The sequence below is a fragment of the Petromyzon marinus genome, chromosome 37 (genome assembly GCF_048934315.1).
Source record: "Petromyzon marinus isolate PM22_M1 ecotype Great Lakes invasive population chromosome 37, UKy_Petmar_22M1.pri1.0, whole genome shotgun sequence".
Taxonomy (NCBI): domain Eukaryota; kingdom Metazoa; phylum Chordata; class Hyperoartia; order Petromyzontiformes; family Petromyzontidae; genus Petromyzon; species Petromyzon marinus.
Genome location: NC_133703.1, coordinates 1,011,426 through 1,023,997, shown reverse-complemented (window position 1 = coordinate 1,023,997; position 12,572 = coordinate 1,011,426). Strand labels below are relative to the sequence as shown.

Below are 12,572 nucleotides of genomic sequence, written 5' to 3'. Positions count from 1 at the left end.
GCAGTTGGTGTTTAGTATCAGGTGAGTTTAATTGCAGAGCATCGTCTAGTAAATATAATAATCGTAAAACATGAAATTAAGTTGGTAGAAAACACAGAGGCACTTAAATAATAAGCTGTATTCTTTATCCTTTATGTGTATTGTTTTTGAGAGGATATCAATCAATGAATCGCCCTCGTGACGATTTCCTACAAATCTGCAGCAGGAGAAGTAGGCACCTTAATATAACACCAAATGTACTCATTATAATCATCTCATGTGTCAACAAGTCTGCCTTCAAACAGAAACATGAGCAACAGGTGCACATTTTGGGCAATGGACTTTCTTCCAAGCATAGAGTGACTGCAAATACTCAGGGTGACTCTGAATGGCAATTATGTAAATGTTAAACTACGTGTCATTAACACTGTCTTAATGACATTTATTTAACGTGTGCACAACGCAATGCTGCTTAATTCCTTACTCCAGAATTCGTTCTTGATATCATATTACGGGGCCGTTCTCTAACACAACGTGCTCCACTGCGCCACAGTGAGTCATAGGTAGTGGCTAAACATATCCTTGAGGGGGGCTGAAATACTGTACATTTTTAAGGATGATCAAATATATAATTTTAAATAAATGGCGTTTGATAAATACGGTATATAATTGAAAATGTCCAATGAGAGACCACAAGGGTACTACTTGCAAAATATGTGATAAACTAACACCCTCAAGTTAACTGGGTTACCAATTGCATCAGTCTAACACGTGTTCTGCTCGTGGTGACCTCGTGCTCTCTCAAGTCTGGTTTCGAAAACTGTTTTACTCCGGAGACTGTGTTAATGCTAGAGCTGGTGACCAGGTGTGAAGACAATGAGGCCTTTTAGAGTTCCAAAAGAAAGAGTCCTTATTTCGACATTTCACCAACAGCACGGTGTGAAGACAATTGTTGGGAAAAATATCAACTACAAAAGTAAAACATAAAAATGTTGTACAAACAGCATAGAAAACAGAGGGGCCAACCCCTCAGATCTACACACCTCCTCGATTCTCCATTTTCCAAAGTAAGTGTAGCTTCCGGGGAAGCCGATGAATTTCCCCTTGAAAAATGCAATGTAGAAAGACGCCGAGTAGAAGTTGACGAACTGAAATAAGAATTTCTTGAACGTCAGCCGATACTCATATTCTCCTTGCGTCTTGGGCATCTCTGTGGGTGTGATACAAAGGCACACATGGACACAAACATCAAACAGGGCAATCAGTTTTGATGTTACTTTCATAGTTTCTGGCACACAGGCTACGAGAAGCCACTGATAATTATGCCGCATTGAGGAATAGCAACATTTCACAATGTAACGTGCTTTGATATCCATTAAAATGAATTTGAAGATCAAAAGTTAATTTCAAAGATGTTGCTGGGGAATGAGTGACAGTGCACAAGTTGTTTACCAGGTGTTGTTCACCACATTCGCCCTGTGGAGTGTCCTTCAGTCTCCATTTGCAATTAAGCCATTTACACTGTCCGTATGATGTCTGAAAGCCAGTGCACTTGATTCTCAAATATCTATAAGGTGTATCTTAGTAATTATCATGGGTCACCTTTCAGAGGGGGTGCAGGCTTCAGCAGGATAAATTACTAATAAAGGGCTCAGTAGCTGGCAACATGAGCAACACAAGCAGATAGCTGACAGCTGACTAGAAGGTAGCAATGCAGCAGTGAGGGTCAGCCCACAATTACATTCAGTGATTCAATGGATCGAGAGGTGAAATCAGAGTGCTAAGTTGGCACCATTGAGATCCTGGGTTTAAATCCAGGCAGCGGCCTCTGGTAACATGTGTTCTCAAGTGCAGTGAATTGATGGCTTCAGGACGGTTACTAATGATGGCATATACATTTGTAACATACACCATTTGGTTCATCACTAAATTTGGTGAAATTCTAGTTGTGAGAATGAGCAATTTGACTGTTACGAGATTAACATTATATTCCGTAGTAGTGTGGATTGAAAAGTGCTTCCCCCTAATGTGTGAACCAGAGTTCACTTGAATGAAGGGTCTCAGAGGTAGCTCAGTGATATTCACTTCTAGGGCCATTTCATGACATTAAGGGTTGCACTGGTCTACAAGAGATCCCATTGGATACTTCATCTCAAGACACGATTCTGATAGCCCAATCGGAATGAAACTGGAGGAAAAATTTAAGAAAGTTCTGACAAAAACAGGCAGTAGTTGAACAAGTGACTGGATGATGCACTGATGCTGCTATTCATGGCCCCATGGTGCAAGGTTAAAATCATGATGACATTTTTACAGCGACATTATTTACCATGCACAACATTTATCCAAGCTTCAAATTTACATGTGTTCTCTTGTGGCGTATAATAAAATAAACATATGCAAACCGTGATGGTGATGACACCTACCCAGATCAGTGAGGACGAGGGCCAGCTTGTCGTAACCTTTGTTGAGTAGTAATATGATTACGATGTTGAGGATGGAGGCCGTGATGGTGGTAACCATATCAGGTGTGAGTAGGGCACCGATCACCTTGATCTTGGTCACATGATTGGGGATACTCGAGGAGAGTATGCCAAAGATGGTCAGGCGGTAAACAACCACACCCAAAATTGCAGAAAGAATCAGGAGGATCTGCCAGTAACACAAGAAACACAGAGGTGGGTGAGATTTACAGTCTTGTAGCTCTTTTCCACTATATAACCAAGCCGTGAGTTAGCTGTGCCGAGCTAGCCTGGTGTGGCTCAGGAGGTGCCAGTTCGTTTGTCTACAGCAGAACCAAATGACTGGCAAAACGTCGTACTCAGATTGTAGATATTGTGAATTTGCTATACTAGTAATGAATTGGCATGTTCTGTTTACGTGAACAACTTTACTAATTGGCTTTGTCGGGTGGTGGTGGGTTTAATGACACATATTTACGCAATCTAATCCAAAAAAAATATTATGGATGATATTGGTCGCGAAAAGCCTACATGTTAAACAAAACCTGAGCTGTTTCGCTAACATCACACACAATGAACGTGTAATGGTAACGTCACGTGGTCAATTGTAGAAAATGATGCAAGGTTATGAAAGGAATTACTATCCCTGGCCCTGCTTGTCCTCGAGCCACGTTCAGATGTGAAGTTGAGACCAAAAGCCACAGGGCCAAGGTGAGGCCAAGGCGGCAGCTTTTTAGGGCACAATCAGTGTCAAGGTCACTCAAGGTTGGGTGCGCTAGTATGAGGCCAGTGTCAAGGTCGGTACCTCTAGTAAAACTCCTCGGACTGAGGCCACACACTCAAGGCCAAGGAGCTGAGGAAATCTTTTCCATCTGGCCTTAAGGCCGAGGACTAGTCTCGAGAAACCCAAATCGAGGTTGACAGGAGCAGGTGGATAACATGATACGGCTCATGATGTATTCATTGCCTTGGGCCACCTGTAGATATTTCAGGTGATTGGATTGACAAAGGGCTGTAAGTTATATAATTATGCATGTATCTATACCCCCACTTGTAATCACTCAATGGATCACACAGGAGGAACAACATAGTTTGAGAGCGATTCTGACTGGTGGAGCAGAGTGTGGAGGTTAGGATTGGGTCAAGTAAAAATATATATGTGTATAACCCGTATATGAATCCACTGCTGGATGATGGCCTTCCCAACCCTGCGCAGATTGTCAGGGTTATTTTCCCATACTTCACCATGCACACCAGTACAGGTTGGTAAAGGATGGAAGCAAAAGAATGCAGTTCTCTGTTGGCCACAAGGTAGCTCTGCAGCAGCCTACAGTCCATTTTGTGCATGATGGTTACCCATTCGTGCAGTACCCAGGCTCAAAACCTGCTTCGCCTCCAAGATGAGGCACATAGCAGGTGACTTGGCCATAGCTCACTGGATCAGGAGAAGGGGTTCAATGTTGCTGTTGAGTTGGCGGACTCACCCAGAACAACACCATGATCCCGGAGAGGCAGTATCGGAACCTCAGTATCCTCTTAGGCATATGAGGCTCCTCCTTCTGCACTCACAATGCACGGACACAGACGGAAAAGCATTTGTATATAGATTAGTCTGTCGGAGTGACCAATGTTAGTGTGAGCCGTTAAGGTTGACTGATGAACTATTATTTGTTTTCCCCACTACTAGTTAAGCATGCGATGATATAAAGGAATGGATTTGATGGTCCTGATGTCTGAGAGTTGAGCTGGCAGCGCTGATATTTCTTGGTTTTAACCCAGGCAGCTGCCTCCAATAAAACCAAGTAGTAAGCCGATCAGCCTGGTCACCAATATTACATTTGTTTCTTTTCTTAATTTGGACAAATTTCACCTTTCAGAATTAAAAAAGATGAGTTTGACCATCATGAACATTTCTTTGTAGCAGGGCTGATGCGAAAGGGCCACCCTCTAGTGTGTGTTCACTTGAAGGGATCTTATAAGTAATTATGTAACATCTGCTTCAGCAAACCTTTCCATAACATAGAGTTCCAAATGGACATTGTTTCATAACGATGCCGATAGGACAATCGGGATAATATTGGGAGGAAAACACAATTGACCAAAGGCCAACAAATATGTTAGAAGAAAAACTAGGAAAACAGTGAACAGTTACACATGCAACATTACAAAACAGAGGTGTGTGTGTGCAATGAGGTAGTCGCCGTGGTGACAGCAAAAAGCATTACCATGGTGATGATGTTACATTTCGTGGTCGTGCAGCGAGCCAGGTACTCGGGCCGGATGGGGTCTCCTTCCTCCGCCGCTGCCGTCAAGTCCCAGCGGTATGCGAGCGATGCCTGGCGACGCTTCCAAAATTCCAGGAACACCGTGGCTGTTGCGACACACCACACGGGGAGGATTTACTTAGAAAAGTAATTTCACTATCGATTGCTCAAGGGTTCAAAGGTTACCTAATGTAGTCTGTTAAATGTAATGTTCAAAGTAACTTCATTAGTATTTTTTTTTTCTTTCATAAATACCTTTATTGGCTTTTTTTGGTACATTGCCACAATTTTATCCCACTTGCACTGAGTGGCATGGCATGAGATTGAGTTTTCCTTTGGATCTATAACAGAGCAGTGCTGCTCTTCGTGTTACAAAACGTTACACAAAAGTGAATATCACAGAGCTACCTCTGTGATCTCTGGTCCACACAGTAGGGGTAGCTCTTTCCCAAATGCTTTGCCACGGAGAGGAGCGTTTGTTACGTGATAGTCAAGCTAACATTTTTATTCTCAGAGCTGGAATGTAGCCTAATTAAGTACAGAACCAACTTTAACATTATGGATTTTTTGTATTTGTTGTGCAGATATCGGTGACTGAGTTGAGACCATCATTTTGCTATAATTGAGAAACTGGTTTAATCGCAGGTGGCCACTTTCATTTCAACACAGAATCTCAGCGGCGGCAACGCAGCACTCTGAACTCTGAGCCACCTGGCCACTTTGCATTTTTCATGGAATCGCCTTGGGGTACCGCATTCGTTGCTTGTTGCAGAGGTTCGTGGTTCAAATTATGTGGCTGCCCTGATTAATATTGCCCGTGTATTAATTACACAAAAATACACACCATCTGCTTCACAGTGGACATTAAAGATTATCGGTTATCATTCGTAAGAGTAGGACAATGTGTGCAAGTCATGGTCCAAATTTGCCCTCATTGAGCAGTGGGTTCATAATAGGACTGTCAGGATCACTGCATACGAACATTGCAAGACATGATGGTACTGTATATGGTTGTACGTATGTATGTTGAACTTCTTTAACACTGTATGTGGCCAAATGTGCTCATCATCATTGCAAACATGTTGATACTTGTCACTGTGTCTGGACAATGTGTGCCAATGCTTAGCATCACTTACCCCAAAGTCCCATGAAAACTGCGAAGAATATGGTGACCGGATTTTCATACATGTGTGAAGTCTGCAACGGCACAATCAGAGGTGTTAGTCACAATTAAACCTTAAATCTTAGCATCCACGTCTTTTCAATATCAACAGCAGGAAATAATGATGCATCGATTGATTTTTAAGTTAAAATAGATTAATCACTCATGAAACATCCATTAAATTGTGGAGATGACAATGCTCTACAATGTCTGATATTATAGCGCTATTCATGTATCAAACAAATCTGTATAAATGTGACAGAAAGAGCAAAATAAGCAATGGGCAGTTCCATGATTGTGGACATACATTTCTGACACTTTAAAGTGAATAATCATTATTTCGGCATGACATGTCAACTAATTAGCACTGAAATTCAGATTTCAAAATACTTTGTCCACTTGTATTGATCGTGGAGAAATACTCATGAAATACATCGTGTCGGATTTACTCAGACAAAGTAACTTTTGCACTCCCGCTGGGATGTAACGATGCATTCATTTTCATGTATTTGTCTAACCATCGACTTAGTCCATTAAAATGCCCTATTTGCTAAAACTATAACTAACTACCTTAAAAATGATCACACGTGTATTATTAGTATAAAAATTTTTAACACCCACACGAATGGCAGCATAGTGTTTAGCATGATGTGCTGCAATCTAGTGATCATGGTTAATGTTAATGATACAATCTCAGCAACGTGAGTTGGCTTTGTGATAATGATGCACAGCACCAAAAACCAATAAGTATCCTTATTTAGAGGGAACATCGATGGTGTATTTGTGTGATACCTTCGCAGTCTCGCAGGTATCATTTAGCCTCCAAAAGGTGCATTTTTGGTCACACTGGGGACACATGACCAGGGATCCTCCGATGGTGTTGTTGCATATTTCTCCACTGCACACATAGACACGCACGAACATAAACACACTAATGGGCATAGTACACTTGGATGAGAAATATAATTTGCCTAAAGGTCATGCCACCTTTGAATGTGTCATACCCTCCCTTTAAACAAAGTCAGACTAAATTATGGGTTCCAACATCAAGCATTTTCCAAAGTAAAATGTATTTGCTGATTTCGATTTAAAGCTCTCGTGACTGCAATGATTCATCTTCTTTGGTTCTTTCGGTAAAGTCACGTAGAATGAGAATAAAATAATAAATTGATAAAATAAAATAACACAATAATATTCTCACGACGTTTCGGCCACAACACAAGCGGCCTTCATCAGGTGAAGGGACGAGACTGTCTGGTAGGACAGCGCTGGAGTGAAAGAGCCACGTTCAGATCACGGCCTTTAAGCTGTGTGAGAGGAACAAAGCACCTTGACAAAGGAATTAGCATATAATTTAGCATTGAAATGGCTGAATGATTAGCTTGTGACTGGTCACAGAAATAGCTATGTTAAAAGTTAAAGCATACACATCCGCAGAGGCACCCCTTGATAAAGGAATTAGCATAGAATTTAGCATTGAAATAGCTAAGTTAAAGCATACACATCCGCAGAGGCACCCCTTGACAATGGAATTAGCATAGAATTTAGCATTGAAATAGCTGAGTGATTAGCTTGTAACTGCTCACAGAAATAGCTACGTTAAAGTCAGAGCATACACATTCACCGAGGCACTTAGTACAAATCAAACAGGAGAATTTAGCATTGAAATAACTAGGTGAATTTAGCATTGAAATAACTGAGTGATTAGCTAGTGACTGGTCACAGAAATGACTATGTTGAAGTCAAGGCCTACACATCTGAGCTATTCACAGTACTATATAGTGAACCAATAAAAAACTAAAATATAAATTACCTTAATGTTATCAATAAACTCTATATTCTCCAATCAGCTAAGCTACCAACAATAAGTCGTTATATATCACAATGCTATATGGCGAAAAAATGGGTGGATTCTTACCCTCAACTTTAGCACCACGGATAGCTACGGGCCCCGTTCAGACGGACGAGTTCGTCCATGGTCGGAACAGAGGAGGGGGAGAGAGACAGCTGCGAGGCGCTATTATACTCCATGTTGTAAAACCATACCATTAACCGTGGTGTGAGAGGTATTAAGAGTCAATGCTGGCGAAAGAGCTGCGGTCTGAAGGTCATCGTAAAAATACAATTAATTAAGAACAGAAATGGTTTAAAACATCTTTCCAGTGGTTACTAAGCCAGAATCCATCTTCTCGGTTGAAATTGTCTCTGTGCTTGTATATGTGAATGGCCTCATGAACGAATCTCTCATGGTAGTCGGTTGGTTTGCAAAGAACCTCCGTCTTGGAGAAGTCAATGTCATGTGAGCCCACTGAATTATAACAGTGATCTGCCAAGGCAGAGGAGTTCGTCCTACCGTGTTTCAAGTCTGCTTTATGTTCGCGGATGCGGTCCGAGATATGTCTTTTGGTTTCTCCAATGTAGCTACTACCACAGAGGCACTTTAGTTTGTAAACGCCCGGGTATTGTATGTCTGGAACAGCATCTTTTACAGATGGAACTAAATCACGGATTTTATGTACTGTGTTGAATCGGACCTGGATCTTGTGTTTATTCAGGATTTTGGAGATCTTTTTAGTGACCCCTGCAATGTAGGGTAAGGTGATGGTTTTGAGTGGCTCCACAAGAGGATCCTTCTTCATGACTGGAGTGATGGCTTTGCGGATTGTGTAGTCGGAGTAGCCATTAGCCCTGAGAGCCTGGTGTACGTGCTTGAGTTCACTGGTAATGTGTTCCTGGTCGGAAATGCATTGGGCTCTATGGTATAGAGTCTTGATGAGGGAGTTCTTCTGGAATGGATGGTGGTGGGAATCCGGTTTCAAGTAAGCATCTGTATGGGTAGCTTTCCTGTAGACAGAGTGGCTCATTGAACCATCATGTCTCCTTTTAATTAAGACATCCAAAAAGGGTAGTTTGCCATCTTTTTCGACCTCCATGGTAAATCTGATTGCTGGGTGTATGGAATTGATGTGGTCGCGGAATTGGTCTAGAGCAGGCTGGCCATGTGGCCAGATGACAAAGGTGTCATCAACGTACCTCTTCCATAAGGTCGGGCGTAGAGTGGCAGTCTGGATGGCGTCAGTTTCAAATTTTTCCATGAATACGTTGGCTACAACCGGAGATAGGGGGGAGCCCATTGGGGTGCCCTCAGTTTGTTTGTAGAAAGTTCCATTCCAGGTGAAGTATGTGTTGGTTAAGCAATGTCTCACCAGGGGGGGTACATCAGTATGCAGTCCTTGATGAACCAGGTCTTCAATGATAGCGATGGTGTCAGGTACCGGGACTTTGGTGAACAAGGACACCACATCAAAACTGACAAGCAGGTCGTTTGGGGACAGGGAAATGCCTTTGATTGTCGATACCAGGTGAGTAGAATTTAGTACCGCAGAGGTGGTTTTTCCAGTGAAAGGTCGCAGTATATCAGCAAGAAAACGTGCCAGTTTGTAGGTGGGGGAGTTGATAGTAGAGACGATGGGACGAAGGGGTGTATCTTCTTTGTGTATCTTTGGAAGGCCATATAATCTTGGTGGTCTGGCAGCAGAGGGTTTCAACGAGAACTGTTTGATCTCATCAATTAATGCTGTTGAATCAGAGATGATTTTGTTCGTTTTGGTGACCAGGCTGTTGGTGGGATCTCTTTTTATTTTTGTATAGCTGCCATCGTTGAGTAGTTCTCAACGATGGCAGCTACTATCAACTCCCCCACCTACAAACTGGCACGTTTTCTTATTGGTTCACTATATAGTACTGTGAATAGCTCAGATGTGTAGGCCTTGACTTCAACATAGTCATTTCTGTGATCAGTCACTAGCTAATCACTCAGTTATTTCAATGCTAAATTCGCCTAGTTATTTCAATGCTAAATTCTCCTGTTTGATTTGTACTAAGTGCCTCGGTGAATGTGTATGCTCTGACTTTAACGTAGCTATTTCTGTGAGCAGTTACAAGCTAATCACTCAGCTATTTCAATGCTAAATTCTATGCTAATTCCATTGTCAAGGGGTGCCTCTGCGGATGTGTATGCTTTAACTTAGCTATTTCAATGCTAAATTCTATGCTAATTCCTTTATCAAGGGGTGCCTCTGCGGATGTGTATGCTTTAACTTTTAACATAGCTATTTCTGTGACCAGTCACAAGCTAATCATTCAGCCATTTCAATGCTAAATTATATGCTAATTCCTTTGTCAAGGTGCTTTGTTCCTCTCACACAGCTTAAAGGCCGTGATCTGAACGTGGCTCTTTCACTCCAGCGCTGTCCTACCAGACAGTCTCGTCCCTTCACCTGATGAAGGCCGCTTGTGTTGTGGCCGAAACATCGTGAGAATATTATTGTGTTATTTTATTTTATCAATTTATTATTTTATTCTCATTCTACATGACTTTACCGAAAGAACCAAAGAAGGTATTTGCTGATGTTTAATTATAATTTTCGTTGATATCAGTGGTGTAACATCTCTATGTATTGATTTTCAGGGGTGTTTACAGCCCTTTTATCAATCGACTTCTGGCTGAGGGCCTCCCCACACCTCGTGGGTCATGAGGGCTATTTAATTCTAGTCATCCCACACTGGTCAGTACGGGTTGAATATGGGAAGCGAAGACTCCAGACACAGAGTACAGCAATGTATTTCCTGCACTTGCTCCCCGCTGTCCGTCATGCAGCTCCAAAGAGTCTATGTGTGTAAGTCGTATTATAAGGATACGTTTCACATTTAAACATTTTGGATTTGAATATTTTTTGCTTTTGATTTTCGGATTATTTACAATTCGTAAGAATGTACAATATATTCATGTGAACAAGAGTGACGAAACCCGATGCCACGTGATACGTGTCGTCGTGAGTGACGTCACAATGGGCGATGTCATGTTTTCTGAGCAATCCAAAACAATGTTTAATTTTCCCTGGATTGTCCGAAATATTGTAGCTAGGCTTGATTTTTTGGATTTACTTTTAGAAACAGAGACATTTGGAACATATATACATATACAATATATTGAATGTACTATATTTGTACTGTATATGTATATAAACTGTATGAGATTGTATATATGTGCATATGTACTTTAATAGTGAAATGTTAAAGATGTGGCCCTGAAATTGCTTGCTCATGCCACTGCTGGTGGAAGGTCCTCCACTAAAGAATGCTCTAGATTGCCCCTCGAGATGATATTTGGCCTACTCGTCCATGATGGCCAGACGTCTTGGACACGGTGGGAGTACCCACATTTTACCCCATCACATCTGAACTGCCAATCATCTAACTGCGGTGTCTCCGTTTATACTGCTGAGCATATGTGGGATAACTGAAGAAACCTAGCCATTATTTCAGCTGCCATGCCAGGCGATCGCACTGGAAATCTATAAACTGCAATTCTAGAAATGTAACTATTACGCCATGGCAGCATCCCATGGGATTGTATATAAGTGTATATGTATGTCTATATGTACTTTACGTGTATATGTACTTGTGTATAGCCTTAGTAGGTGCTTGCTGATACTCATTGTTCAGTCTGTATTGCTATGCAGGAGATCTGTGTGAGTTCTACATCTGACACATGAGTGTATGTGTGTGTGTGTTTGTATGCATTTGTCTGTATGCATGTGTCGGGCCAGTACCTAGTGATGTCACGGTCATTGCTGAATACTCCAAAGAAAAAGGAGATCAGGCCGACGATTGCAGCGAAGATCAGCATCTTTGTGTAGAAGCCGAGCCATGCAAAATAGAGCCCCACTTGCTCCCCGAAGTATGACCTGTGCCGACAACATCACTCGCACACACAGCGCAAACATCACCAACCGCACATGGCACCAGTGGTGTAGCTATCGAATATGTAAGCAAGGACCATGGGCTGGAGGGAAATGTGAAGAGCAGGGAAGGCATGGGCAAATGCTATTCTGGAACTCCATTTCCCCAGCCGTCTGTGCTATCAACTCCCAGCTAGCATTCAAGTCCAGCCTTAGGACCTTTCTGGACAGGGCACGTCCCTAAGAGGTACGATGGCCTGTGGTCGAGACTAAGAATGATGTGGCAGTCAAGAGAAGGAATGCGTCTGAGAGGATGTGCACCACAGAGATTTAAGTAATGAAATCAGCATGTGTGCAGGAGCCACATGGATCGTTGCATCAGGAGACTGGGAGAGATGGCGAAGGCTTGGGGAAGTCTTCATCCAGCAGTGGATAGGGCATGAACTTACCGCACAAGGTCAAGAGGCTGCTCCTTGAAAGAGCGCCCGGCTCTCGCCCACTCCCGTCGCAGCGTGTTGCGGTCGCCCAGCGTGTTCGGGTTTTTGGTGGGATGAACAGACTCACTCTGACATGGGGAAAGCAATTGTTAGTCACAAACACTGCATGGACATTCACAAATTACCAGCTCCACCCCCCCAAAACTCTGCCGTGGCGCTGCTGTGGTGTAATGGTGTTGCACACTGCACTGGACTTGCAAAGTTAGAGGTCGCCCATTTGATTTCATGGGAACGACAGTTAAAACAATGACCACGTTTCTTAATCACGCTGCTTCTTCCCAGCAAGCAGTGTAAATGGGTGCACCCACAGTTAATCTATTGGTTGTTCACGTGTTGTGGGATGAAGTGTGGGTACTTCTAATTCTTCCAAAGACTTCTGTCCCACGTGAAATAGTCGGCCAAATACCCTTGAGAATGGCTCTCTAGAGTGCTCGTGGAGTCCTTTCCAATGCATGGATATTGAA

The 12,572-nt window shown here is 42.5% G+C and overlaps 1 protein-coding gene across 1 annotated transcript in view; it reads right to left on the bottom strand.

The window, feature by feature from the left end:
- Positions 1-12,572, bottom strand: part of LOC142930106 (anoctamin-5-like) — a 61,925-nt gene that overhangs the window by 44,599 nt on the left and 4,754 nt on the right. The window contains exons 2-9 of the mRNA XM_076072169.1: positions 12,061-12,176; positions 11,483-11,617; positions 6,660-6,765; positions 5,842-5,902; positions 4,667-4,812; positions 3,926-4,000; positions 2,406-2,631; positions 1,023-1,189 (exon numbers count right to left, since the gene is read on the bottom strand). Of these exons, the coding sequence (XP_075928284.1) occupies positions 1,023-1,189; positions 2,406-2,631; positions 3,926-4,000; positions 4,667-4,812; positions 5,842-5,902; positions 6,660-6,765; positions 11,483-11,617; positions 12,061-12,176 (1,032 nt within the window). The remainder of the gene's footprint in view (positions 1-1,022; positions 1,190-2,405; positions 2,632-3,925; positions 4,001-4,666; positions 4,813-5,841; positions 5,903-6,659; positions 6,766-11,482; positions 11,618-12,060; positions 12,177-12,572) is intronic.